Source organism: Etheostoma cragini, chromosome 17 (genome assembly GCF_013103735.1).
Source record: "Etheostoma cragini isolate CJK2018 chromosome 17, CSU_Ecrag_1.0, whole genome shotgun sequence".
Taxonomy (NCBI): domain Eukaryota; kingdom Metazoa; phylum Chordata; class Actinopteri; order Perciformes; family Percidae; genus Etheostoma; species Etheostoma cragini.
In genome coordinates this window covers 12,060,687-12,088,092 of record NC_048423.1, presented here as the reverse complement: position 1 = coordinate 12,088,092, position 27,406 = coordinate 12,060,687, and the positions used below count along the sequence as shown (strand labels likewise).

Below are 27,406 nucleotides of genomic sequence, written 5' to 3'. Positions count from 1 at the left end.
ATGGAAAACCAAAAAAAGCGAGTAGACCCGAGGCGAGTCGAGTAGATACCACGCAGTGGAAAACCGCCATAAGTGTCTAGTAAGTGTATAGATAGATGACAAATCTAATGGTAATTTAATGTTAATTTCCACAGTCAGCCCCCAGCCAGCTAGCAACCAGCCCGGTCATCACTTAAATCCGATGCTAAGGACGCTAACGGCAGTTTACTGAACCATAGGGAAACAGACCCAGACCCCCGAGTAAAAAGGGCCACTCGTAACGTTACACCTACGTTAGCGTTAACATGCCCCCTCTTTCGCTTTTAGCTGTCTGTACAGTTAGCTAAATTAACTAGACAAAACAGGAATAAGGGACCAAAAGGACTACTAGTAATTCAAAGATGGGGTAGCACTGGATCTGGACGAGAAGGATAATTGGGAGTTGGGAGGTGGTGTGTCGTCATATATATAAATATATATTCTAGGCTATTTTATATTTGGCATATTATTAATACGGCGCAGAAAGTTGAACGTGTTTTTCCCTCGTAAACTTTAAATTGTTTTCTCAGGTAGTTTAAAATCCCTTCCTCCAGTGTGGCGCTGCAATTCAATCAAGTAAATAGATGGAGAATGTGTGGAGTGAAAAGCGAATAAAATGAGTTAGAGGGCAAAAGAAGGACCTGAAATTGACAGACAGTGCCTGGGATGCAATAAATAGTGTGATAGAGTAAGTGGGCTTGGTAGATAAAGCAAAAGAAAGAAGTAACGGCAGAGAGAAGAAAGATTGGTCTCATCTGTAGACTTTGAAAGGATTCTCATCTCTTCTCATCTATGTGGCCGTGCTGGGATACAGAGGGAGCCAGGGGCACCTGCAGTGGAGCGTTAGCCAAAAGCCCAATTATCACTTCAAAGCTGGACTCCGCTGGAGGAGGCCAGAGTGACACTGGGGCCCTACGGAGGATGAAACACCGCACAGAGATAGGAGTAGAAAGCCTCCTTCCTCTGCCAGCTTTCTCCATTTTCCCTCCATCACCCCAACCCCCAACCCTCCCCCTCCTTTTTTACTGTACCTTAAATCCTCTCTGTCATTTACCTTGTCCTACCTTCCTTATCGCTTCCCTTTCCTCCCTCTCTATTACTTCTCCCTGCGTGTTCTGTGTATTTTTAACGTCTGGATGGCAAACCCTATATGAGCTCTCTTCCTCTATTCCTCTTCTCTCCTGGCTGTACTTCTACATCCTCTCTGGCTTATAAATGGCCTGGGGACTAGGGGCCCTGATGAGCCCCAGGCTGTGGTAATGAGTTTGCAGGCCCTTTCATGTGGAGATCAAGCATGATGGCCGGAGGGCGTGTTGTTGGTGCTGGTATTACTGGAGTGGATATTACCAGCATTGGATTAGGGCTTGTAAAATAGAAGAGTAATAGGTCAACCACAGCCCAGGTTGGACCTGGAGATGCAGACAGTTCCCATGAAGGCGAGAGTGTCCCAGCCAGACACAGAGACACACAATACTGTCAAAGAACAGGGCAAATCATTATAGTCTGTATAAGTTATAGCATTCCTTCTGTCCAATACATTATCCCAGAGACCTTTCCCGATATTTACAGGCCACAGAAGGTCAGATACTTTAAGCAGGACAACGGCTTAGGCCAGAAATCAATGGCAGACACACAAACTTATACAACATTTTCTATTACTTCTCTCCGCTTGCACTTTGAGTGTGTCAACACTTCATAAAATTGCCATCTGAATAAGTCCAGGGACACAGAAAGAGCAACTGAGGGATATTTAAACAACGTCTGATTCTCTTTGATTTGACTTTGCCTAAAGGAGCCCTACCACCCCTTAAATCCTCCTTGTCTACCCCTGGTAAATCCTCGGAAAGCTGTGTGTGTGTGTGTGTGTGTGTGTGTGTGTGTGTTAATCTGCAACGCATTGCCACACACCATTATTGCTCCCTCCTCCTGACACCTTCATTAGGCCCACAGAAAGGGATTACTTCTGACTTCTGTAGATTAGGCCACTTTTCTGGCTGCCACATTCATGTGTAGGGTTGCAAATAAAAATTTCCTTATTGATCGATTTAGAATTTGGTCTGTTACATGTCAGAAAATAGTGAGAAATGTCCATCACAATTTCACATGGCTAAAGGTGACTTCTTCAAATAGCTTCTCGTCTCTGACCAACAGTTCTACAGCCAAAAATATTCTAATACAATGGAATAAAAGTAGCAGAATCTTGCTTTGTATTAGTTAAGTCAGTGCAAAAAACAAAGGTTTGTGTGTGTTTATGAACAGAAGGGATATGCCCAGATTCCACTTCGTGAAGTTGTTGTAAAAGAGAGAAGGCCAAACAAAGAGTTTTCACTTGAAAATGCTAACAGACTGGTGCCCGACAACCCTCCACACTTTCTCAACACTCATTTTACCCATTTTATTAAATGCCAACCCCCCTATTTAACCCTTACCCTGCCAGACACTTTGGAAGGAGATGACGGCATAATCCTAATCAAAGATGGATATGGGATAAATACATCAGTGAAATCATTACAGTGGGAGCATTATTACAGTTACAGTTATCTGGGCAGGTTTGACTTTTCACCCATTCCTTTTGTCTTTTTGTAGTATGGCTCCTAATAGTTTCTATGGAGATTGAATTGGCAGAGTTGCTTTTGGCCCCTCTACAATCTCACCCTCATTCACCTTCCTACCATTGTTTCTGGATATAGAAAGCTGAAAGATAGTGATACATCTGTTAACACCCATGCTCCTTTGAAGGCAGAGAGATGGAGAACTGATAAAGTTTTTTTCTCAGTATAAGTAAAGTCACAGCTTCGGGATGTTGGTGTCAACAGTCAAATTAGTTTTCCTTGCTGATTGTCGGGAATGGGGAAGATGACATAATGCTGTCAATCCTGAGATAGTCCGTGTAGCATGACAAAAACATTTACAATGTTTGACAGATGTCTCTGTCATAGAGAATGGAACAGCAGATTGTTTTCTTTTGTCCTGCGTTTTGCTTTTCTAGCTTTACTCCCGGCCTCCTCTTATACATTGTGTGGATGTGGAGAGGACTTTATGGTAGAAAAAAGATAGATGTCAGATTGTTTTCAAGTTGTGCGAGTGAGCTGAGCAGAGTTGTTCTTAGGCGTCCAGCAGGGTTAGAGAAACACAGCCTTGTTTCCCATGCAGGCACCCTCTTTGTGACATGGTTAAAGATGTGTCCTAACACCATTCCCATCACCCCTCGTTCCCTCCTCTCCCCACCTCGGCTACCATCCCTCCATCCCTCCCTCCATCTCCAGAGAATAGCCTGCCCTTTGCTCAAGCCATTCCGTCTCCTTGGAGCTCATTGTTCCCTGGTTGCTAGGTGATAACCGGGGCCTCAGTTGGTCACCTTGGATACAGGGGGGGTCCTGGGTATTTGGTATGGGGTCAGGGCTGACAGAGGTGATGTGAAGGTGTGTGTATGTGTGACTAAACGTACAAGGTTGTGTGCTCACATTGTTAGTTTTCAAATTGTGTGTGTGTGTTTGTGTGTGTGCGTGTGCGTGTGCGTGTGCGTGTGTATGTGTGTGTGTGTGTGTGTGTGTGTTTGGTTAAGGGTCAGGCGTGACAGCGCTGGTACAATAGGCTGGGGTGTGACCAACCCCTCCTTCACCATTTATTGGCCTATTCAGTCACCCACTCCCCTGCTTCGAGCCAGGCTGGGCCAGGAGGCAGCCGAGCTGTCAGTCAATAGGGAGGGGGAGGGCCAGAGACGGGATCCCAGAAAACATAATTAATGTGTAACACAAGAGCTGTCGTATCGCTCTAAAGAGGAAATTAAAGAAACAAGAAGCCACTGTAACAGCAATTACGCAGCGCTGAATAGACCACTGTTTATGAGTTGTCAATGATGTTTCAGACACACACCTGCTCTCTCTTTCATCTCTCACCCTCTCTCTCTCTTCCTCTTTCTCTCTGCCGTTCTTTCTGTCCATCTACACGGTGGATTTCTCTCATTCTGTAAAACACACACCAGGGGAGAGCCTCTTTGTCAGCTACCGTACTGAATTCCGATCCTCAATCGTCAAGTTGGCCGAGGCTGGCCGGCCTTGGAGTGCCCTGGAGTGGCTTTCATAAACCTCAAACACACACACACACACACACAAAAGCTATACCATTGTTGCCAAAGCTGAAGCACTCATCAAGAGTACAAGTGGTGAAATGAGCAAAACGGAGTACATTTTTAGAAAATGAACTCTTATTCAAATGAGGCCCATTCTCGCCTTTACTCCTCTCTTTCCCTCCACGCTCTCTCTTCCTCTCCCACTCTGTCTTTGTTCTTTTATAGTATAGTCTATATAGTCCATGTGACTGCGTGATTAGCTGCAGAGGCCTGTTCTCTGACATCATTAGGTTCTGCGGTGCATCCCTGAGCCCTGAGAGCAAAACCAGCAGCAAGCGTTTTACCTCTAAATTAAGCTTCATTAAGGATGACTCACTGTCAGTGTTATGTGTCCATGAATCATCATTGTGTGTTTCGTGCTCTTTATCCAACTTTTTAACGCATGAGAGACATGCCAAATTTTCCTCTTTCTTCTGCCCTTCATCTGTCTGTCTGTCTGCCTGACATTATAGGACAGTGTATCACAGCTTCCTGTTTTTTCCCAGTGGCAACAATGTGAGTAGCAACAAACAAGCACCTAGAATGGATGTTGTCATGTGCTGTAGAAAAGCTCTGTGGTTGCTGTCTAGAAAAAGTATTCCCTCGGGAATCAGTTTTCCCCCTGCTGTGTCTGCATGTGTGTGTTCCAAAACCAACCATGGAGCTAAAATTGTTGAAGATTACCAGCTAAATCGCTGCCTTGTGTTCTCAACACTCATAATAAATCCAAAGGAATGTGATGTCCACACCTGAGCTGTAACTGATAGCAGATTTAAAGATGATCTAACATGCCCAAAAGGAAAACCTTGCACTGTGCAGGGCATACCTGCGCTGAGAGTCAGGGTGTGTCTGGCCTCTCAGGGTTCACCGCTCCAACAAAACCGCAGTGGTAATGCAGCAGAAAATGACTCCAGAAACTGGCTCATAAACTTCGACTCAGTATGACATCGGGAGAGTCAGCTTTGCTTTTTCCGAGCCTCACACAGAATCCGGAAGAGTCATTAAGGAATCATTGAGTGTGGAAGCAAAGAGATTCATATTCATGGAATTCATCAAAACAATTTATTGAAAGCGGCCAATGCATTAATTTAGTGGGTCGGCTGAATTCATCCATTGGGCTGCATTGATGTGGTGTTGACCCCGGACCACAGCATGCATTGCTCTCAGTGTGGCTTTGTTGGTGGAGCGGTAACCTTTCTTTGTACTCATGTTTGGGCCAGTAACCTTGCTTTGTGATGCTGTGTGTATGAGGGTGTAGTGTGACTCCCCTTCTCCATAAATCACTGTCAGATTCCAATAGTACAAAACAAAGTCCTCGCCTGGAGCTTGAATAATGGGGTTGTTGGTGTGTACCCAAACGTACATGTGTGTCAAGCCTGTAGCCCTTCATTTACCAATCAGTGCCAAACAGAGTTTATGAAAATGTATTGACTCTGAGATGAGCTTTTCTTCTTCAAATGAATATTGCACAAAACACAGCATTGGGTGACAGCACTTCACCGATTTCAAGGAAGGAAGGAAGGAGGGAGGGATTGAGGGAGGGGGCGGAAAGAAAAGGATGAGGGAACGAGGTTGATCGTTGGAGGTTGATGGAATAAACTGCAACATTTCTGTCACTGCGTGCCAGTGTGTCCCGCACAGGGGACTAATAAATAAATTATGGTTGAAATGAGAGCAGCTCTCCGTAGACCATCTCCACTTCAGGAGAAGTGCTTGTTTACAACTCTGTACACATACAGTATATATACACACACACACACACATACACACTCGGCTGCAGAGCTGAGGAATATACTGTTGCTCTCCTCTCCAGGAACATGTCTGTCCTGTGAGCCTCTAAGTGTGTGTTCCCACTCTCAGACCTTCCTCACATTACTCTCTGCATTCCATCTATGTTGATGGCAAAGGGGATTGGAAGCATTACTTTGCAGGCCAAGGCAAACACACACATGCATATAAACACCTACGTATCTTGTAAGAGAGGCTGGAGAGCATTAACGAGCTCAGCAGAGCAAACACTGTGATAAAGGCAGGATTTGGGAAAAATTCTAATGGGAGGAAGCGGTGGGGCAGGGAGAGGATTTGCCCCCTGTATCCTTACAGGCCCAGGCAGGACAGAAGCCCAAAAGTTTTGTAACCAAACCGTGTGTGGCACTGACTCACAGTTCCTGTGTTTGCTCTGCGGGCTGTCCCAACATATCATTACTTCTCTCAGGAAAGGCAACCCTCTCGGCTGCCTACCTTGTAGACAAAACCTGACCTCTTACTTTTTCCCCATGGTAAATGAACAAATGCCATACTAGATGAGCTGTGAGCAAAAAATGAGAGGTGGTTATGTGTGTGTGTGGGGGGTGGGTAGAGATTCATTGGTGTCAAAGAGAGGGCAGTTGTTGCACATACGATTCCCACAGTTTGACTGTTTTTGGAAGATTTTCAAGCATCCCATTTCTAGGCAACTGAAGCAAAGGTCAGAATGGAGGAAGGAAGAAGAGAACAACAGACTTGATAGAGAGAGAGAGAGAGATATGGGTTGATGGTAGGGGATACAGCTTTGGAATGCTGCAGTGGTTTTAATTACAGACAGAGGAATAGTCTTTTTAAATATTTAGAGTACAGATGATCTCTCTGGCAGTGTGCACCAGGCTTTGTGCGTGCGTGTGTGCGTGCATGCGTTTGCGCACTGCATGTCATGTGAGAACATGTTTTTGTGTGCACATGTTGTGTATACGCAGTCCTGTGAGTTACTGAGAGCATTATTATTATTATTCCGTTATTATGTTTGAATTAATAAAAAGTACAGACCGGCTGAAATATGTCCCTACTAGTAAGTGTTTAAGACTTTGAAGAATCAAATGTTCAAATGCATAGTACAATTGATCTAAATAACTTTTTTAAAGACTTTTTAGACTACGTTCTTGTAAGGATGCTTGTGTTAAGACTTTAGAGACTAATGCACTGAGGAGATTGACATATTGTGTTAAATTAAATATTTTTTGCAGAAAAACACATTAATGTCACTCATACAAAACTCCTTTGACACCCAAAGACAGGCAGCGGGGGTGACAAAGATACACTGAACTGGTTTGTTCCCTCTTAACAGCATAAACCTTTCCTCACAGACAGATATAGAGATTCTCTTTTACCCCACTCAACTCAAACTAACAGGCCATCAAAAAGCAGGGAAAAGCAGCAAACTTTGGCTATAAATTAAAGGAAGTGGTGAAATAAAAGACACAGGAGACTGCTCTCATGGTTTTACCTCTTTGGTCTGCTGCATCTATCTGACTGACGTTAGGGTGCAAAAAGATGGAAGGACCATAATCTCCTAATCATTAAACAGGGAACTACAGGATGTATAGAGATGTGACTGCTGTCTGTGAGCAGTAAGCCGGAGGAAGTCGGGATGCCAGAGTTAAGTGGAGCAATATCCTCCTTGCATGTGTGAGGGGGTTACTCCTGTTAAATGCGTGCTATTATGAGCAAACAGTCTCTTGCTGTATTGTTTGTTCAGAGCGATGCCACGGCCAATCCAGACTTAGACCCAGAATGGTAAATAGGCTGTAATTTTGAGGCAGTGCAGTATTCTGCAGACTCACATTGATCTGTCATTGACAAAGTTAATGAGCGTGGACATGAGGCACGGAGTCTCGCCACAAAGACATCAAAGTGCCGCTGCTATGACTGGCCCGCTGTGAGACTGGCCTTCAGGCAGACACCCAGGCTGCTGCAAACCCTAACTCCCCAGGAAGGGAGAGGAGGGAAGGAGGGCTTGGAGGTGGAGGGGATCTTGGCACCACGTGTAAGGAAGTTTGGATGTCTTCATCCTTTTATCCCTGTCCTTTCTGTCTCTTTCACGCACAAACACATGTTTCTGGTGCATGTTTGGCAGGTGCTTCTAACCAGGTTTAATGGGAAAGTAGCAGCAATCTTTGAGCAGCATACAAGATTCCTTGATTTGATATTCTGCCTATGCTCACCACCTGCTGCTTGGGAACCTGCTTGCAACACACACATGCACACACACGTACACACACACAAAAGTCTTGCTACTAGGTAACCCGTTGGCTATCTGCCTTTTCATTCCTCTTTGTCAACAGCAAATAAGAGAAGGGGAAAAAGCAAAATCTAAGAGCAAATATTAGCCTATGCAGGCAACGGCATTCCAGACTGGGTTGTCACTCTCACTCACTCATCCTCAAAGTCCCCCCCCCCCTTCCTCCTTTGCTCACACAGCCACTCCTGTTTCTTCTTTTATTTCCTCCTTAGGTCTCTTTTGTCAGTTCGGAGCAGGGCATCTCCGCTATCTGTGACACTTTGTCGGAATCCTTTCTGACTTGTAATGGCAAAAAGCATATTTGTATTTGTATGTAAGTGTGTTTGTGTACAGTTTTGAGGTAATTGCCTAGCTCTTATTTCCGAATCACAAAAAAACTTTTATTGTCATATATATCACAATGGCATTTAAATTTGTCATTGACAGATTTACTTTGCTTTTACTTTAAAAGATTTACTTTTTAGGAGGCACCTTCCCCCCACCCACGCCCCACAGCCCACATTCTACCAGCTTTTTAGTAGTCCTCCTGTTTGTCGTCATCCTGCCTCCCCTGCCTCGGGGGGTTCAGATGTCATTCTCATCCTTGTCAGAGGAGTCTAATGGATCGGTCACGCTCAGGGCCCTCCCAGCCTGACTCACAGAGTTGGGGTGAAAGGTCATGGTTAGGGGGAGACCGGAACCTCGGAAAGAGGACATCCGCTTGGCTGTTCCCAGCCGCATGTGTGTCTGCATTTGTGTGTGTGTATTATTTTCTTATTTACTTTTTCATATATTTTCTTCTCTGCAGAGATTTGCACAGAGCAGTAAAATACACCAAAGAAAATAAATAGCAAAGTTCAGCTACAGGATGTAACATTGTCAGGTAATCATACAGATGTGTACTTACACACAGATACACACACACACACGCACACAGACTCCCTGTGTCTGGCATATCCATCACAGCCTCTCGGGGCCTTCTGTTCTTGCTGGAGGTCAGAGTTGAAAATGGCAAGACGCCTACATAGACAGTGTTGAATGTGAGTGTGTGTGTGTGTGTGTGTGTGTGTGTAGTTGCCAGATCTCTACAGAGCCTCAGTGTTGATTAGGTCTAGACCAGTTGGGTGATCTATTGCCATCTAAGAAACACAAACCAAATGTATGTCTGGCAACAAGGCAAGTTAACACATATGATGATATATGGCTTGGAGTTATGGGGTCAGCTACACTTTTTCTCTGAGCAGTTGACAGTCTTTCTTGTGGGTTTTTTGAGAGTTGCAGGGTTTTTTTGTCAGATATTTTCCCTTTAGGCAGACATGGTATAGGAGGATCTAATAATGCAGAGCACATTTCCACTCTGCCGTTGCACATTTCTTTTGTTTCCTATTTGACTTGGGTGATTTTATATTGCCAGCCTATAACGTCCTGTCCTCCCCTCCACTGCATCTTTGTTATCCTTTGTTTCTCCTCCACCACCATTCTCTCCTCCTCCTACTCCTCTTCCTCCCCCTTTCTCTGACTTTTCCTCTCCCTTTTTTCCTGGGTGATAAGTTTTAATTTCATGCCCCCTGCTCTGGGAGTTGGTCCTTTAGTGAGTGCCAGGCTGTGACACGCAGCTTCCTCGGGGGCTATCAGTGTAACACACTCATATACATAAACACACACACACACATGTACACACACATACACAGCCGCAAATATGCATGCTCTCAGCTCTGGGCTATGCATCTGCATCGTCATCCAAGCAGAACTTGTGGCAACATTTTTTTTATCTGGAAGTTGCTCTCAAGAACACACAAAGACACATGCTGTCAGAGTGATTACACAAGCAAGCGTGGTGGCATGTTAGTTCAACTCCAACAATGGGCTTGATTCAGTGTTCACACATTTGGAACAGAAAGCCACTGTTTTCCCACTTATCCATCATAGCTGTCATTGTTTCAGTAAATTATCTAAAGGTATTGGCCACATCTGGCTAGCGAAAGTATCCTAACTGAACTGGCATGCATTCATTACTCCACACAGACGACTCACAGCCCTGGGGAGTAATCAGTCTTTATGTTAATGTTTGTGGATGATGATGGATGTGCTTTAGCCTCCATTGTGTTGGACTCTATCTGTTAGAAAAATTAAATAGTCTTTCCTTCATTCCTCGATATATTTATCTTTAGACGCTGTTAGACGCAAGATTACTTATGACAATTATGTTGAAATGCACCTTTGAAGAGTTATTGATTCAATTTGGAGTATAGTTAGGTAAGCAAGGACATAGTTTGTTTGTGTGTGTGTGTGTGTGTGTGTGTGTGTGTGTGTGTGTGTGTCTGTCTGTCTGTCTGTCTGTCTGTCTGTCTGTCTGTCTGTCTGTCTGCTTGCGTGAGTGCTTGACCCTGGTGGTAATAATCCAAGCCAACGGCTGCACCACTGCAAGGCTTCATTAACCCTGAAAGCTCAGTCTTGTCAGGCCTCATGTTCTTCTCCTGAACATTGCAGAACACATCTACTGCTCCAAGCTGGTTACTCATTAGTGAAAACAGCTCAAGGCCTCAAGATGCTTCTAAAATATGTTAAGGATGGCAAGAGAATAATATGCCATGCCAAATCAATGAAAGAGTCAGGTAGACTTTCAGTTGACCATTTTGTAAAAGTTTTTGTCTTAAAGGGACAGTTGAATTAAATCACAAAATAATTTCTAGGTTACTCTTAATTGGATCAAACCACATAGGTAGTTTTGGGTTTTGCTGTTATTTTTGGATATTTGTCAAATGCAAAGGGGTTGAATGGAATTGCTTTTGTGCAAGTCAAAGCATTGAAAAGCTACATAAGAGCAACGTGTCTTTCCAAAAACAGTGTTGTGGTCATGTTGGATAATCCACAGACCTCTCTGTGAAGAATTTTCATTGGAACTACTTTCACCAAGGAAATCGTTCCAACAAAAATTGTTCGCATTGAGGTTTGCCATAATACTATGAGGAATAATGGTGAACGTCTTGTTGGTCATAGTAGAAGATCATCTATATCCACGAGCTGACATCGTTGTTTTTTGTCTGTCATTATGTAGTAGTTTTAAGGTTTGCTTCACTCATTCCCTTATCTACATTGTACGTTAGTTGTCAGTGTGGGAGGATAAGGGTATTCTAGAGCAGTCATTGATGTCCATTGTTAAGCTTTTTTTCTCAGGAGGACGACTCCCACCCACTACAGCACAGCTGGGACCAACTGCATTGTCCTCTCCTTCCTCTGCCAGCCTCAGTCTTGCTCTCTTAAACAGAACATACACATACAAATGTATGCATGCTTAAAAACACACACACACACACACACACACACACACACACACACACACACACACACAAACACACACACTACCCTCAAGGCTTAGTCACAATTCCAGCTGGGTACCTTTTGTCTCCTAGCAACAAGCACCTCTGCAATTTCTGACCTTGCACCTCTAATTTGGACTGAGAAAACATCCCAAAATCAGGATTGCACACAAGCACCCGCACATACAAATGCACACACTGACTAGAGTTGACTTGCTGCCTGAGTGAAATTGAATCTAAAAAGTATTGGGCTGTTAGCTGTGGTGGAATTACTTTCTTTATGCAGTGAAGTTAATTAGGCGCTGATAGAAAGAGAAAAAGGGGCAGAAAATGAAAGCCCAAAAGCCTTGATTTACTTTTATTGCATTGTTTTTGACTTAAAGTCCCCGTTTTTTCAATGAAGCTGTAGCTGCTAAAGCCCAAACAAAAGTCAGCATCAGTACAAAAGTTCATCAAAACAAAAAGTTGCATTCATTGAATAAAATTACCTGAAAGAAAACAGACAATCATGTGGATGTGTAGATTAATCATGAAAAAGACACATGTATTCTAAGCATACCGATATAATTTAAGATTATAATTTAAGATAAACATCAACAAGAAAGACAGCATTAAACAGGAAAATAAACCATCTAAAGAAGAATACAAATGGATTCATTCTATCCTACGGTTCTGGGCTCATCATTTGGAAGCCAAAGTCAAATATTGGAATAACAAAACAGTTTTCAAGTTTGTGTGTTCTTAGTTTGTAACCACTGACACCAGAGTGAGTATAGCCATTTGCCTTCCTGACAGCCTCATGTAATATTCATGAGAAGATTTCCATAGTCTTAGAGACAATGCAGTTATTTATTCATTACTTCATGGATGACTTTACTGATCTTTGACATATAAACACACCTGTCACAGCTTCACAGAATGGAATTGTTGCCTCCTTAAACCTTTTCACACACACACACACACACACACATATACATATGTACACACACACACACACACACACACAAACAAACACACATACACACACCACAGTCCCTAAAGACTCATGAGCACACAGGATTCATAAAAAAATCTGAGGCCAACTCTTTAATTATTATCCAGGTTTTGTATTCACTGTACATGTTTCTAACTGAAAAGCAATGTTAATTTCCAAACAAAACAAAAAATGTCAACTTAAGCTTTGAAACATGTAAAATGCAATTTTTTGACATCTGTGAATTAGTCGTTAATTTTAAATAAAAGTAGTTAGTGGGATCCCAAAAGTCACTTAAAAAATGGAAACATGATAATGTCACTATTGATGATTACAATGCATGGCATCAAGGCAAACTTTCCTATCATTCTTCTATCCCCAAGTAAATGAAAGAATGTTAAAAATTTCTTCAGGCAGTATAAATAAAGCACATTAAAACCTGATAGTGTAGGATATGTTCAGACAGTGTTGCAATAGTGCTGTCCAAAGTTGAAATCCAACGCTTGGCTGTGAATCAATACCTACACACAAGTCTAATTCCACCTTCTGTTTTTCACAAAGTGGTGTGTGCAGCATCTGCTCTTGTCTCCAGCTAACCAATACTCACCTATATTGTGCAATTAAGTAGCACTGAGTGCAGAGATACAGGGACAAGATACTTGAATTACTGCTGATTACATTGCTGTCTTGCTGCATTAAGATAACGTGTGTGTGGGAGTGAAAGCACTATATGTATGTGCGAGCATGCCTCGGAGGGCGTGTTTGTGTGCATGTGAGTGTGTCCTGTTAAAGATAAGGTGATACATGCCCGGGATGAATTGTTGTCTCGACGTCAGCCACAATGCACCTGCCTCGTACATCATGGTGAGCAGGAGGCATAATGGGTAACCAAGGGAAGGGCCTGCAGCCTTTTTTGCTCCATCACTTCACCTCTCTCTTCTATGCTGTGGGACAACTACATCTCCCACTTAGTGCAATGTGACCTTATTTTACCCACAGCAAAATGATGCATGTACTGTATGTACTCTATGTACTCTGTACTGTATATTTATGTCAATGCACATCCAGAAAAGGTAAAAGGAAAACAAAAGAGGAACTGGTTAAAAGTTTAGAGAAGTAATTTTATATCCAACATTCACAAGATGAGTTAATGGGAAATCAGACATGTTTTCCTTCCAATGAGTTCCCTGTATAGAGTAGGTGTCCTTGACTGTGTATATCTAAGCAGGTACCTTTGGGCTGTTTTTACCTTAAGCTTTCAGAGGGATTTGGACAGAGAGCAGGCACCACATAAATGTATATAAAGGTAGCTACTCTGCTCACCTTCCCTCTGGCTTCTCCTTTCCTCTCCTCTCCTTTCCTCTCCTTTCCACTCCTCTCCTCTCCTCTCCTCTCCACTTATACTTTCCATGTGTGACAGCAACTATAAAAGCTGAAAGTAATGACCGGGAGGTTTAACTCTAGATACAGTGAGTCTAGAGAATAGAAGAGGTCGTGTAGGAGTTCCTCAAAAAGAGGAAGCCAGAGGAAACGTGAGAATGATCGATGCAGGGGTGCGTTTAGTCAGCAGTCATCAAATCTCTCGTATGTTTCATGTTATTATTATTTTTTACTCTCTTTTTCCCTCTGTGTCTCAATGCAACTCTGCACCTCTACGAACTGCATGGACTCAATTAGGTGTCTTGAAGTGTGTTCAGTTTACATGTTGATTGAAATAGCGCCTGACTATGTGTGTCTTTATGACAGTCCTGTGATCTGGTATCAGCCGCATTTGGTTAGGTGTGGTGGATCTGTCATCCCAGCAGCTCAATAACACTGACCTCAGACCAGTTCTTCCAAGAAAAGCTGCCATCCGATCTACAGGATCAGTTTTCCACTTTCTAGGTAGTCAGTCGTTCACAAAGAGGCATCTTTAACTACTTTAGTAAGACCACACATTGTGTGTGTGTGTGCAAGAGTGTGAGCAGCCACACAGATTGCCTTTGTTGTCTATCTAAATAGCTGTCTCCTTACCTTTTACTCCTGTCTCAACTTATTGTGAAACATCAGTGAAGAAAATGATTTCCAGGCTATTCTCAGAGATGGAGATCATTATTTCTGGCTTGCTGTGTGCTTGCTGGCTAATGTAGGGATAGGTAATGGCAGTGATAATGGACCTGTTGAGAGGTAGGTTTGCCCTCGCTCTCCCTCCTTTCCTCTCCGTTCTTCTCACACTTTTATTCTATTCTCCAGCAGGTAGACAGCATGATGGATGAACAGGGCTTGGCTGTGTCCCTGTGCAAATCAGCGCCATGGTACACCCCGTCGTCAGTTGATGAAGCGCTTGTAAGCGTTTGTCATGATCGATGCCGCTCAGCCTCACTCCATCACTCAGCTTGACTGCCAGTGAAAGGCTTGGACACACTCAGAAACACAAGTAGACATAATGGTAGGGGGAAATTAGGGTGAATTGAGAGCTGGGAGAAAGGATAAATCCATTTTTTTTCCACCATGTTAGCTCTTTCATTTGCTTCACGGGTGGCAGCAAAGCACACAGCCGAAATGCTTGCGCTCACATGGGATTTTTAAGCCTACAAACCCACAGACATCATGAATCACTTACAGTGAAAGAAGAGATGTGGGCAACAGTAAAACTAGCAATGTCTTGATTCTGTGTGTGTGTGTGTGTGTGTGTGTGTCTATGTGTGTGTGTGTGTGTGTGTGTGTGTGTGTGTGTGTGTGTGTGTGTGTGTGTGTGTGTCAGTGTCAGCCCTCATGTGGGCTTGATAAGTTCCACTGACATTGTGTTTTCTCTTAGTGGTTGTTGAGTGTTCCAGTCTGAGATTGCTGTGTGTTTCTCATTGGTTGGTGAGCTGTAGATGATTAGAGTGGAGTCCATCCATGAAATCCCCATCAGGTCCCATAGAAAAGAGACAACGTGGATGTGTGTGTGTGTGTGTGTTAGTGTGTGTGTGTGTGTGTGTGTGTGTGTGAGAGCGAGAGAAAAGGAAGAGAGACTGAGGGTGTTATGCTAGCTGTATTTTTCAACATCAGAATACATCACTACCCTCTCCATAAGCCTCCTATTTCCTCTTTCAGCACATACCGTATAGAAGTGTAAAACATTAGAGGGTTAAATATACAAATGAGGGCTCTGCCGTAACAGTCCGTCGGGCCTGTTGGAAATGAGATAATGCTGCTTTATGACTTATTTCCCGAAGTACATATGAATAAATAGAGAAAGCGACACAGCAGAGGAAAGAGAGACCATATTCGAGTGACATGCAGCTATTCATTTTCCCTTGCTGTTTGTACTAGTTTTTGTGCACTTGTGTTGACACTAGCTTTCAAAAGAAAAGAACATCTACAGAGAAAAAGATGCTATTGAATTATGCTGAATTTGGTATTAGTGCAGTGTTTGTTTTTCATTAGGGTTCTTTGTAAGGCCTATATTTAGACCTAGAAGGGATACAGAGAGACTTTATCTATTGGGTGTTTGTGTAAGAGTATTCCTAAAGCAGCCTGTTTATTCCTCTCTTTAGAAAAGCAGCAGTTTTTCCTTCCCCGCTTATCAATTCCTCCTCCCACTGAACTCCATCCAGCTCTCATCTCCACCACAAAGGGACTAGAGAATCACCTTACACACTCTGCATGTTCTATATCTGTGCCTCTGTGTATGATAATTTGTGTGAACATGAATGAAGGATTTTATATTTAAGACTGTATTTTGACCTCTGGATGATAACGGTAATCAGGATGATGATGATGATGGTGATGATAGTGGTGGTGTCTGGCTCCCTTGTCCAGATTGCTGCATTGAGGTACAAATCATTCAGGGTAGACAGGAGAGAGAGAAAGTGAAGGGAGACACAGCTAGGAGTCATATCATTTGTCTGAGTGAGAAAGAAAGCATGGTGTAAAGGTGTTGAGAGAGAAGGATGAAAAGGAGGGGCCATGAGGGTGCGAAGGAAGGCGCAGATACTCTTGACCGCACACAGAAACACTCAGTCACTCTCTCCGGGCCACACAAATACACACACACACACACATACAGTACATGTCTGTGTTTTGGCAAGCACCCAAAGGCCCTGCAGCCTCAATCTATTCTCCTTCTCACCTCATTCTCTTTATGTCATCCCCCACTCTTTACACCTTCCCTCTTTTTTCATCTGCTTGACACTGCGAGTTCCTTGTCTTCTCTGCACCTCAACCAAAAATAGGTCTACACATAAAGACAGCCTCTAACAAAGCCCTTTCGAGTGGGCCTTTATGCACTCAAGACCTTTTAAAAGCTCAGACATGGCCTTAATCAAGGGATAACATCTAGGTCCTGACTCCTTTTTTCTGCCATGCTTTCTTATGCTTTGTTGAAGCCTCCCCTCAATTGGCTGCATCAGCTGTAGCTCCTCCAGTGACAGGGCTAATGACTCCATTTCTACTGTAGCTCCGATCATTAACTAACCACTTCCTTACCTGCTCCTACTTACTGGTGTCACATCACTGAGCAGTCTCGAGTTGAGATTATAGTCAATCCGAGTGTCTTTTAGTCACATGTGTTAAAAGTTAACTACGTTTTTTTAATGACATGACATTTGAACATTTTGCTTTTTAATGTTGGTTAAAAAACATTTTGTCATTTATTTTTTTACGTAGATGAGGCCTTATTCGGCCTAATTAATTGAATAGTCAAGGTCCATGACTATGCAAGGCCTGCCTGTTGCTGTCTTTTTTGTTTGTTTGTTTTTCGCTGTTCTGGGATTTTATAAAGCCAGGCTTAAGTCAAATCAAGTCTGTTGTAAGTCCCTGTCAAAAAAAAATGTAATTTCAGGAGCACTGCTTCTTAAGAGTACTAACATGAGCCATTGCTCTGACACAGATTAAGACAAAATGTGGACGTGGACATACACAAACAATTTGTGCATATTTGGTTTGTTTATTTGAATGTAATGCTCCTTATGCTCCATCTGTTGATACATTTCAAGGTTCAGCCACTTCTTTCTGAAAGCCCACAGTTTATGTGTGTGGTTGTTTATGTGTGTGTCTACTTGTGGGTTTTACTGTGCAAGGAGGAAGAAAGTAGTTAGCAGTTAGTAGCGGCACACTGCCATTCTTTTAACAGCCCTTACACACCTCATTAACTCTCTTAATGAGTAAGTAATCAGACACATTCCCCTTCTGTCTTTCTGTCTTTTTCTCCCTATTTTAATGGAAGAATGAAATAAAGAGCATTTGGCAGGAATAAACATTTTCTTATCATGCAATCGAGTCAAGGAATCAAAAAACAAACACTCTGTTTTAGATGCACACACTAAAATAAATGTACTTAACGTTCGTACTTATACAAGCACCATACAGGCGCCTCCTTTTCAGGATCAGCAATTATTTATCAGTATAAAATCAAATCAGGCACAAATAGAGGTGAGATCAAGCCTTATTTACTGGATATGATTCTAATCTGTTAAGACATTGATACAATGTTTGGCTCAGAGGTAGAGTTGTTGCCTGGTAATTGGAAGGTTGGTGGTTTGATCCCTGGCCTTGCAGTCAAAGTGTCCTTGGGCAAGACACTGAAACCTGAGTTGCTCCCAATATTGTGCATCAGAGTGTAAATGTGTGTGAGTGTTTATCTGTTGAGCAGTGTGCACCTTGTACGGCAGCCTCAGCTACAGTGTATGAATGTGTGTGAATGATTCCTGTACTATATAAAAGCGCTTTGAGTAGTTGTTGAGACTTGAAAGCACTACATAAGAACAGTCCTTTTACATTTAGCTTGACTGTATAATGATCCCTAAATGTGTAAACGAACAATATAATCAGAGATGATCTGAAGAGACAGAGGAATGAAATATGGGTGAAAACCTGTCAAAGCCGTAACAGTACATCTTGGACTACTGAGGATAAAGTGTGTTTTTACATGTTCAAAGATTTCTACCCAGCACTTTCAGGTAATTACTTTTGCTTTTGAAATGCAAAAGCACTATAAAATCCTCCAAAATATCATCCAAAATCATCACTCAAAATCATTTCTCTTAAGTACCATATATTCGCAAGCAGTTGTGGTACGCCCGAGAAATGCCAGTCATTTGAAAATACTGTTTTCCAACTTTATGCAGTGTACATTTTTGAATTAAAATGTATTCCCTTTACTCATATGAGAATTTAAAGCAAAGAATCTGCCTTAGTTTAGCTAGAGAAAGGAAAAAGTCAACTAATACCAGAGTAAGTTTACCATTAAAGTGCAAACAAAGACAAAGAGAAGGAAAAAGAAAGTGGTAACAGAGAAAGCTAAGTGTGGAGGAGGTCCATGAAAAGAGACTTTCACATAAATCCTTAAATGGTATTTCCCCTCAGAGAAACTTCTAAAATCAAGATTTCAGAACTTTAGATCGTTCCGTCTAATTTATGATCCACTGTGTCAACCGCTGTCATCAACTATCTATGGAGGCAGATATAATTAAATCTTTAGGACAAGAAAGAGGCAAGTGTGTGTGTTCGCATGTAGGCATGTGTGCGCATGTGTCCATGATCGTGTTTTCATGTATTCATAAAAGTTGTATAAAACTTACCCACAGAGTACCACACTGTGGAGCCTAAAGACCTGAGGGTTTAACCAGAAAAAGCTGTCTGCTCTAAAGGTGGCTGAACCATTGCATCATTCCTAGAAACTCCTTTTGCTGTCAGAAATAAAAGATTAAAGAATTAAAAGTGTCACTATCATCAGCATAAAAAAACATCTCTTTACGCTGCTTTTTTTGATTGGTGGGATTAACATCTCATTGTTTAGCCAGTCACAGTAGGTATTTGTGTCATTCAGAAGAGAGTTGTGTACAGTATTAGTGCAGTGTAGCCTACTGAGATAGAGATCAGAGGTTAATGATGTGAATCAGACAGGAACCAGACATTACCTTCAATGTGCGGCTAATCTCCAGACCAGGCGCCTTGAGCTATGTCTGATAACATTGCTAATTATTCCAGATATAGACTCTGCAGGGCTTCTTGTAAATAGGCATATCAGTAGCTGAGTTTATTGTCAGAGCACTTCACACCAACTAAACAATACCATTGTTTGTACAAGTGAAACCTTAAAAATCCTGACTGCAGCATTTAAGGGGGCTGTAGTTCACACAGCAAGGACACACCTGAAAACATGTGTGTTACCTCATCATTAGGGCAACAATGGGAATGAACTGTGAGCAACGTCACCTAAAGAGGGCCAGGCTACATTTATGAACTGACTTCCCGATTTGAGGTATGTAGTGCATTAAGGTAAATCCATACCAGGTCTAATCCATTTGAACACTGACTTTGCCACACTCTCGGTTACTCAAGCATTGGTTCACACACCTGTAATGAAAAAGCACTGGTGGGCATGCTGTGTGCAGGAAACAAGGAAACAGAAACGGTCTGCAGGTCTGACATCATTACATCACTCTGTTAGATGCCTGGGGGCCTAGAGTGGGGCTGCCATTCCTTGGGATAGTCTTTATAGCATTGTAATGAGTGCATGGAAGGAGTCTGAGCAGTGGAGAGTGGGGCATGGCTCTGAAGGTTTCCATGAAACCCTTTAGCCTTAACAGAGCTGTGCAGTGTAGTGGAATGGTCAGGACCTGTGCCCCTGCTAATGATACTTCACTTTGTCTGCTCTCTGCTCACGCTGCACCCTGAGGTTAGTTAAGCCTGAAGCAGCATTCAACTCACATTTTAGAAGGTGTCTATTGGCCAGACATGAAAAGGATTTAATAGAGAAACAGAAGACAATAAGTAAGGAAAGTGTTATTTCTCAATGCCAGTTTGGTTGTTGACTATGTTTGGGCTGCTTCTCAAGTGATGCACTGTGGTGGTATTTGCTGAAGGGTTGTAACATTAGATTTACTGGCATGACTTAGTGATGGAGACCATGGTGGCCAATATCCCTCTTTGCGGTGACTGTTCTCACATAATCGTGTCTGTTTCTGAAGGGTTCAGTGCTTCCCTGGAAATCTGCTTCCAAACTAATCAGAAATGTCAAATATCTCGGAGCCAACGCAGTCGGGGTTAAGCTTAGAAAATACCAGTGAGGGGCAACCACAGACTATGTAAAATACAGCATGGTCTCCCACAGTAATGTCCTGTTTGCCGTTTTGAGAATGTGTAAATGCAGAAATGTAGCGTTGCTAAATTTAATATTGCTTTGGCTCCCGTAGGATTTGAACGCGTCGATAAATCCTTATAGGACACAGAAGACTACAGACTCCAAACCATGACCACTGTGATTATTCTGTTATATGTGACGGAGAAGAGAAAGAAACAGGCAGGGGGAGAAAGGCAATATAAGTAAATGAGAGAAAAGCAGACTTTCTGGCACAATGGTAAGCATCATTGAGGATTGTCATGGGGCTAGTTTGGGGCACACATTGTCCCAGAACAGACCTACAGTTAGAAAGCGACCTCCCACGACCTCAGCATCTAATCCAATCAAACAGCACCATAAGTGGGAGCACATAGATCACTCCAGCCAATCGTGTTATAGCGTGCTAATTGGATTATGGGGATTTTAGTGTGCGGATTCCATCCCAAAGCTTTCATTGTACTACTTACATACATGGCATTGTATTCATATTGTCAGAGCCTTCCTGCCTCGTCTTGCTTTCCAGCTTTTTATGTCTGTCGCCATCTCTCTGTCTTTCTTCCTCTCCTTCCACTAGCCTCTGGTGCTCCAACAATGGTGTCCCAGCACAGCAAACTGTAATGATTTCTTATTGGAACCAAAGAGCAAACACACATATTCAGACACACACAGAAAAGACATACCGCACTCCTCCCATGTGTCCAGGGTGAGAAGTTATTAACAGTGTGTCTCCCGTACTGCACTACGACATCTGAATGTGTTAGTGTGTTAGTTGCAGGAAGGTGAGTGGATTAATTAGCCATCAGATAGAGTGCAGGGCCAGGTAGACCAAAAGCATTCTTCTTGCAATGAGCTGCCTTGATAAGAGGCACCAATATAGCCCGGGTGCCAGACTGACTCAGCTTTCAACTCTGTTCTTAGGCTGTTTTGCCAAGAGAACAACAAAGGAGCTAAAGAGAGCACAACTGTTCTTGGTCCCATGCTTGCTACTTACAAGACATGAAGGTGGTTTGATGTTTGGGACATGATTCTGCAATAAATGGCAGACTGACAGAATTATTATTATTATTATTGTTGTGTAATTGCCTAAAGTGCTTGCTAACTGTATTGCCTGAATATCTCTGTGAAAGCAGATGCCATGCAGATCTGCAGAGGTAATAAAAACTCCATAAAACCACAGATGATAAAATTAGATTGAATGTTTATGTTCTCTTTGAACACAAGCCAGCTACAACGTGTGTGTTTCATTTGCACATCTGTATATGCATGTTGCATTTTGTTGAGAAGTTGAGAATAACAGCCAGATAAAGCTTTTGTCTGTGCTGTTAAAATGGGATGCAGTTAAGATAATTAGACAGTTTCTTTGTCTTTAGGTCAAATTTGACCCCTTCAAAAAATGTCTATATCTGAAATATGGGGTTCTTTTAACCAAATTACCACAAAAAAAAGGATTTGATTCCTTACCATGCTCTTTGTAAATACAATTGATCACATTCATTCCTGACAAAACTCATCTGTACGTTCCTCTGATTTTAACTATTAGTCAAAATAATTCATAATTTCGGTAATTGACCATGAATTCCAAAAAGTTCTGTAAACTAGTAGTACTAAGGTGTGGTTAAAAACTAAAAAAAGTCTGGAAAGGGGGAAAAAATGTCAAACGTTTGTCAGTTTTTTTACCCGGGAGGACAACAAAAGGGTTAAGGTGATCATTTTATGGCCATTCCCACACAGTGTCATGTCATGAGAAATACACAACCATCTTCTAATAGGGTGAGACCCAACAAGTCACAATCAGCTGCCAACATACAGCTTGATCTTTAAAGGAGTTTTACTGTGCGCATGCATTTACATCCATTTGAAATATTAAACTATGCATGTTCATGCAAATGCCTAATTTTATTTTGGTAAAAGTTCAACTGTTGCTTTGTATTTTTTATAAATTAAAACAACAAAAAAATCAAACAAATTCCATCCACCCACATTTGGCCGGCAGAGCGCTGTTTTAATTTCTGCTGCACCATAAAGGCACAACCAGCCATTCATTAGATAGATTGCACAACTCAACCGCTGTGGTGTGTTTTGCTCCCCTCTTTTGTATCCCGTTTAAACAGTGTATGTGCAACATTCATTCCGGAAAATTCTGGAAAGGATCACCCAACGGGGACATTAGACAATGTGTTGCAGGAGTCTTGGCCAATCGTTATAACATTACCCCATGGGGATTTATAATTGTGGATACTTGTTTTGTGCGTCATGGGAATGCATACTGTGGTGTACATTAACATTAAAAGAGTAGAAGTCATCAGTCTCATGCAGAACAGTTGTTTAGTTTTATATATTGTGGTGTTGTGCTTCAGCCTCTCTATGAGCGACCATAAGTACTCTGTTTACATCTGTCAGAGCTGTGGGGGCCCTCTGTGTGTGTGTGTGTGTGTGTGTGTGTGTGTTTCAAGACAGGAGCCTCTCTGGCAGCGCCCTACAGTTTCCCTGTGTAGTGTGTGTGTGTGTTTTTGTAAAAGAGGGGCAGAGCCTTTCTGAATGAGGTTAGCTCACCATTTAAACGACAGACAAAAGACTCTGCTAATTAAAACTATGGCTACTTGTGTTTCACTCACTCTCCTACCCTCCTTTCCTCTTTGACCCTCCCCTCTCTCACTCTCTTACTTTCCACACACATGCACTTTTCTAATACCTAATTTGTACCCACCGTTAAGAGCTGGAACCACACACACACACACACACACACACACACACATATATACATACAGCCTAATAGTAAAAGGTAATGTTCTTTGTGCCGCATCGTCCTAATGAATCCACCCCACAGGATCAGGAAGGCCCCTTCAGTGGTCGCTGCCCTGCTGCCAGTTTGTTCAGTCAAATTATAGCATGAATGAACACTGAATAATACAGCCGTTATAAAATACTCAGTCCATTGTGAGTAGAGCTCTCCATGCAGTACCACACCTCAGGGTTTTGGCACACATTGGAGAGAAAAAAGAAATTGCCTTTAGCTTTCTGTTCTGCACCGATGAGTGCGGTAAAAGAGGGAGTGACACTGAATACAGTGGGAATTTTGCTGGTTGAAAAGCATGCTTTAAACACTGGAAGTCAAATATTTACAGAGGAAATTGTGTTAATATTGCTTCCCAAAAAAGGTTGAATTGCATTTTTTTTTAAAGAGCACACACCCTGTTTAACCAAAACAAGTCGTATTTAATGTAAGTCATGTGTAACTTATGCCGACTTATTGTCTCCACAGAGATCTGAGTGAGAACTTCATCCAGTCCATCCCCAGAAAAGCATTTAGAGGGGCTACAGACATCAAAAACCTGTGAGTACCTTACTCTTTCCAGCTGGGATGGATATACTTTATATCTATGTGGTATTTATCAATTGGTCTATAGTATAAAATATGCCCATCACAAGTTCCCAGAGCCCATGATGTTTTAAAATGTATTGTTCTAACTGACAGTCCAAAAGACAGTTTTAAGAAGTCTAAGACAATCTGAAAACATTCACATTGGAAAAGCTAGAATAAGTGATTTTTAACTTAATTGGCTTTTAGCTTGTGATGTTCTGCTAGTTAACAACTGAATGAAATCAGTGATAATAAGAGTAAATCAGGATTATCCTAAGCAGAGGAAATCACATTAAAAGGCACTGTAAGTGAACAGCAGATGGGTATGCTCTATTCCGTATAATTCCAGCATGTTAACATATTTTTTCTTTGTGTGGCTGAGTTAATGGCCCTAGCTAAGAGTAAAGTGGATTAGCTCTGAGTAGACTAACTACCTCACACACACAAGCCGTCCCCGAAGATGGCTTGTAGCAACTGTGATTTACATTGTCACCAGATGACATGCACATTCACACATGGACCCACATATTTATGAGGCGTATCGACACAGATAAACAATCAGTGAAGTCCTCCTTTGCTTCCCTTCTTGGGGGTTACATGAGCTACAATGACTAAGCGTGTATTGATTTACCATAGTCCTTCACTGTACTACTAACTGTATCAATGATGACAACTACTATACATTGAGACAGACAGATTGTGTACGTGTCTTATGTAACAAAGCTTCTCTTTCTCCCATGTGCTCTGCAGACAGCTAGATAAAAACCACATCAGCTGCATTGAGGATGGAGCTTTCAGAGCTCTCAGAGGCTTGGAAGTGCTGTAAGTATTTGAAGTGATGCTGTTCATCCAGTCCCATATTATATCATTCAAATAAAGCACTTAGTTAAATGAAGACATTATTTTGCCTTGCTGATAATCATAACTAATATATACACAAAGCGCAGACTTTTAATTAGTCCGGCCTTGGTATGCCAAAATACCCCCAGTGGGCCTCATGTGGGGGCCTACATCAAGCTCCATTAACTCATTGTTCCACACAGTTAACAGCAGCGTTCCCCTCCATCACATTAACACCCACCCCCCCCAGCCCCACCTACTCCTCCACCTCCATCTATAACCTACCCAGCCCTGGGCGGGCCATCTGACAAGGGAGTTCCAACCATCTTGATCAAAAATCCAATTCAACTGAGCATTCCTCTCTGGGCGCAGTGTCGACCATGTCATGCAGTTTTTAAACATTCAATTAATCATCCCTTATCAAAAATCGTAATCACAGGCTTCTAAGCTCTCCACCTGAAACAATGAAGACTTAGAAGTGCAGGCTGGGGGACAAAGGCACATTGACAGCCTTGTTATTTTATGGTGATTGACTGTGTTTTGCATGTGTGTTTGTGGGTTTTTTAGGGGGTGGGGAGACAATAAAAAAGGCTGCTTTCATGGCGTGGATGGATTGCAGATGTGATAGGTTTGTCATAATGATGCAAGAGGGGTTGGGGGGATTGTTTTGCTGGAGTCTGTATCTATAGGTTTTATGGGGGAGGAGAACAGGTTGTGTTAAAAGGGGGAGCAGCTTGAAATATGGTTGAGGGTTATTAGGCTGATTGAAATGACCTGATTCTCTCACTGCAGCTGATGCCTTCACTGATGGTTCAGTGGTGTGTGCATGTGTGTGTATTGTATATTTCTCAAACTACAAGTTAGGGTGCCTGTGATCCTGCTTGTATGTGCATGCGTGTGTGTATTTTTGCATGCACGCCTATGTATGCGTGGGAGGCGTGAGGGCTTCCCATCTGCGTGGAATGAGGTGTTACATTCCCAGTGGGATGCGACAAAGAAATACAGAGAGAAATGAGACAGAGAGAGGGATAGATTTTAAATGATGGAACGGAAGAGGACAGCCGCAAAAAAACGTTTTTTGAAGTATAGATATAAAAATTCCACCTCTGTACTGACAATGTGACTTTGTTCACTCTTTTCACAGAACGCTGAACAACAACAACATCAGCAGCATCCCCGTCTCCAGCTTCAACCACATGCCCAAGCTACGAACCTTGTAAGTCCCACCTGTCCCATCACAATGCTTTACCTCCCTGGAGGTCATATAAAACTATATCCCACATGCATGCAGTCACAGAGAAAGTGCTGAAGTCCCATATAATCTCTATGGGAGTAGATGCAATCTGTCATTCCAGGCAGTGTTGGGGAGCAGCCATAACCACAGAGCACCACAAAAGGGTGTGTAGCAGTGCCAGGGGCCATTATCCCCTCTATCTAAACACACACAACAACAACTGGCCCAGATAAATGAATATAGCTCCAGAAGCCTATTGTGCATTGTATGTGATTACTAAATCTGAAATTATGTACAAATTAAAACAATTATGCCTGCTGAAACTCTCAGAGCCGTGACTCCACTGCTCTTGCGGTTGCTCTTTGGGCTTCCTCACTCCTAGTGGGGTTATATTAAATGGCTTTTCTGTTTATGTGTGCACATGTGTCTGCGCACACGGGTTTGCAAGTTAGCATACATGCTCTACCGCACCACAGAACTAGTTATTCTGGACAGGCAAAGCATTCCAAGGAATGCCGTGTTTGGAGTATTGGGTTTTGAAAAATCCTCTTTAGTGTTCCTCCTTTTTTCGAATGTGCCATTTACAATCAGCCACATAGTGTATCATTTAGTGTGTTTCGCCACAGGGATTGTATGTGATGAGTTCTCGAAAAAGAATACACTTTTAACGCTATTTGTGTCCTCAGCTGGTGGTACTTTAGAAAGCAAAGAATACATACTGTACGTATTTTAATGCATTCAATTGTTTCTCTCTTTTAACAGCCGTCTCCACTCCAACAATCTGAACTGTGACTGTCACCTGGCGTGGTTGGCCCAGTGGCTCAGACAAAGGCCTACAATTGGTCTATTCACCCAGTGCACTGCCCCTTCTGAGCTCAGAGGACTCAATGTGGCAGAGGTACAGAAACACGAGTTCAGCTGCTCAGGTAAGACTTGTGGAGTTACACTAAACCATAGACGAGAGATACCACAAAAACCTTGAATTTTATATTGTGTATAGGGAAAGGGGGAAAGGTTTTAAAGCATCTCAAAAAGGGATGAAAGGGCAATCTTTTTGTGGGTAAAATCAGTTGTGCCAAAAACTCCCTGTTTTACCTCCCTCCACTCACTTATCTTTGTGTCTGTGTATTCACCTGGCAGCCACCTGACAGCTCCTCTGCCCCCAGGCAACCTCACGGCTCTCTTTTGGCCCTTTTATGTCCCTCCAGCTTTCAGGAGCTGGCAGGAAAATGCCATGACATATATATATAACACACCTGGAGCAAAAGCTGCCGCCACTGACAGTATTAGCCCTTTCCTCAGTCGTCATTATTCATGGCCTCTCACCTCCTCGCACAAGGATTATTTGGCTTTTAACTTGCTGTTTCTCTCTTGCTCTGTGTGTGTGTGTGTGTGTGTGTGTGTGTGTGTGTGTGTGTGTGTGTGTG

General features: G+C 42.5%; 1 protein-coding gene across 4 annotated transcripts in view; it reads left to right on the top strand.

The window, feature by feature from the left end:
• The window catches only part of slit1a (slit homolog 1a (Drosophila)), an 85,091-nt gene that overhangs the window by 25,043 nt on the left and 32,642 nt on the right, over positions 1 to 27,406 (top strand). For all 4 annotated transcript variants that reach the window (XM_034898349.1, XM_034898351.1, XM_034898350.1 and 1 more), the window contains exons 5-8: positions 23,807 to 23,878; positions 24,656 to 24,727; positions 25,890 to 25,961; positions 26,742 to 26,905. In XM_034898349.1, coding sequence (XP_034754240.1) covers positions 23,807 to 23,878; positions 24,656 to 24,727; positions 25,890 to 25,961; positions 26,742 to 26,905 — 380 coding nt within the window. The remainder of the gene's footprint in view (positions 1 to 23,806; positions 23,879 to 24,655; positions 24,728 to 25,889; positions 25,962 to 26,741; positions 26,906 to 27,406) is intronic.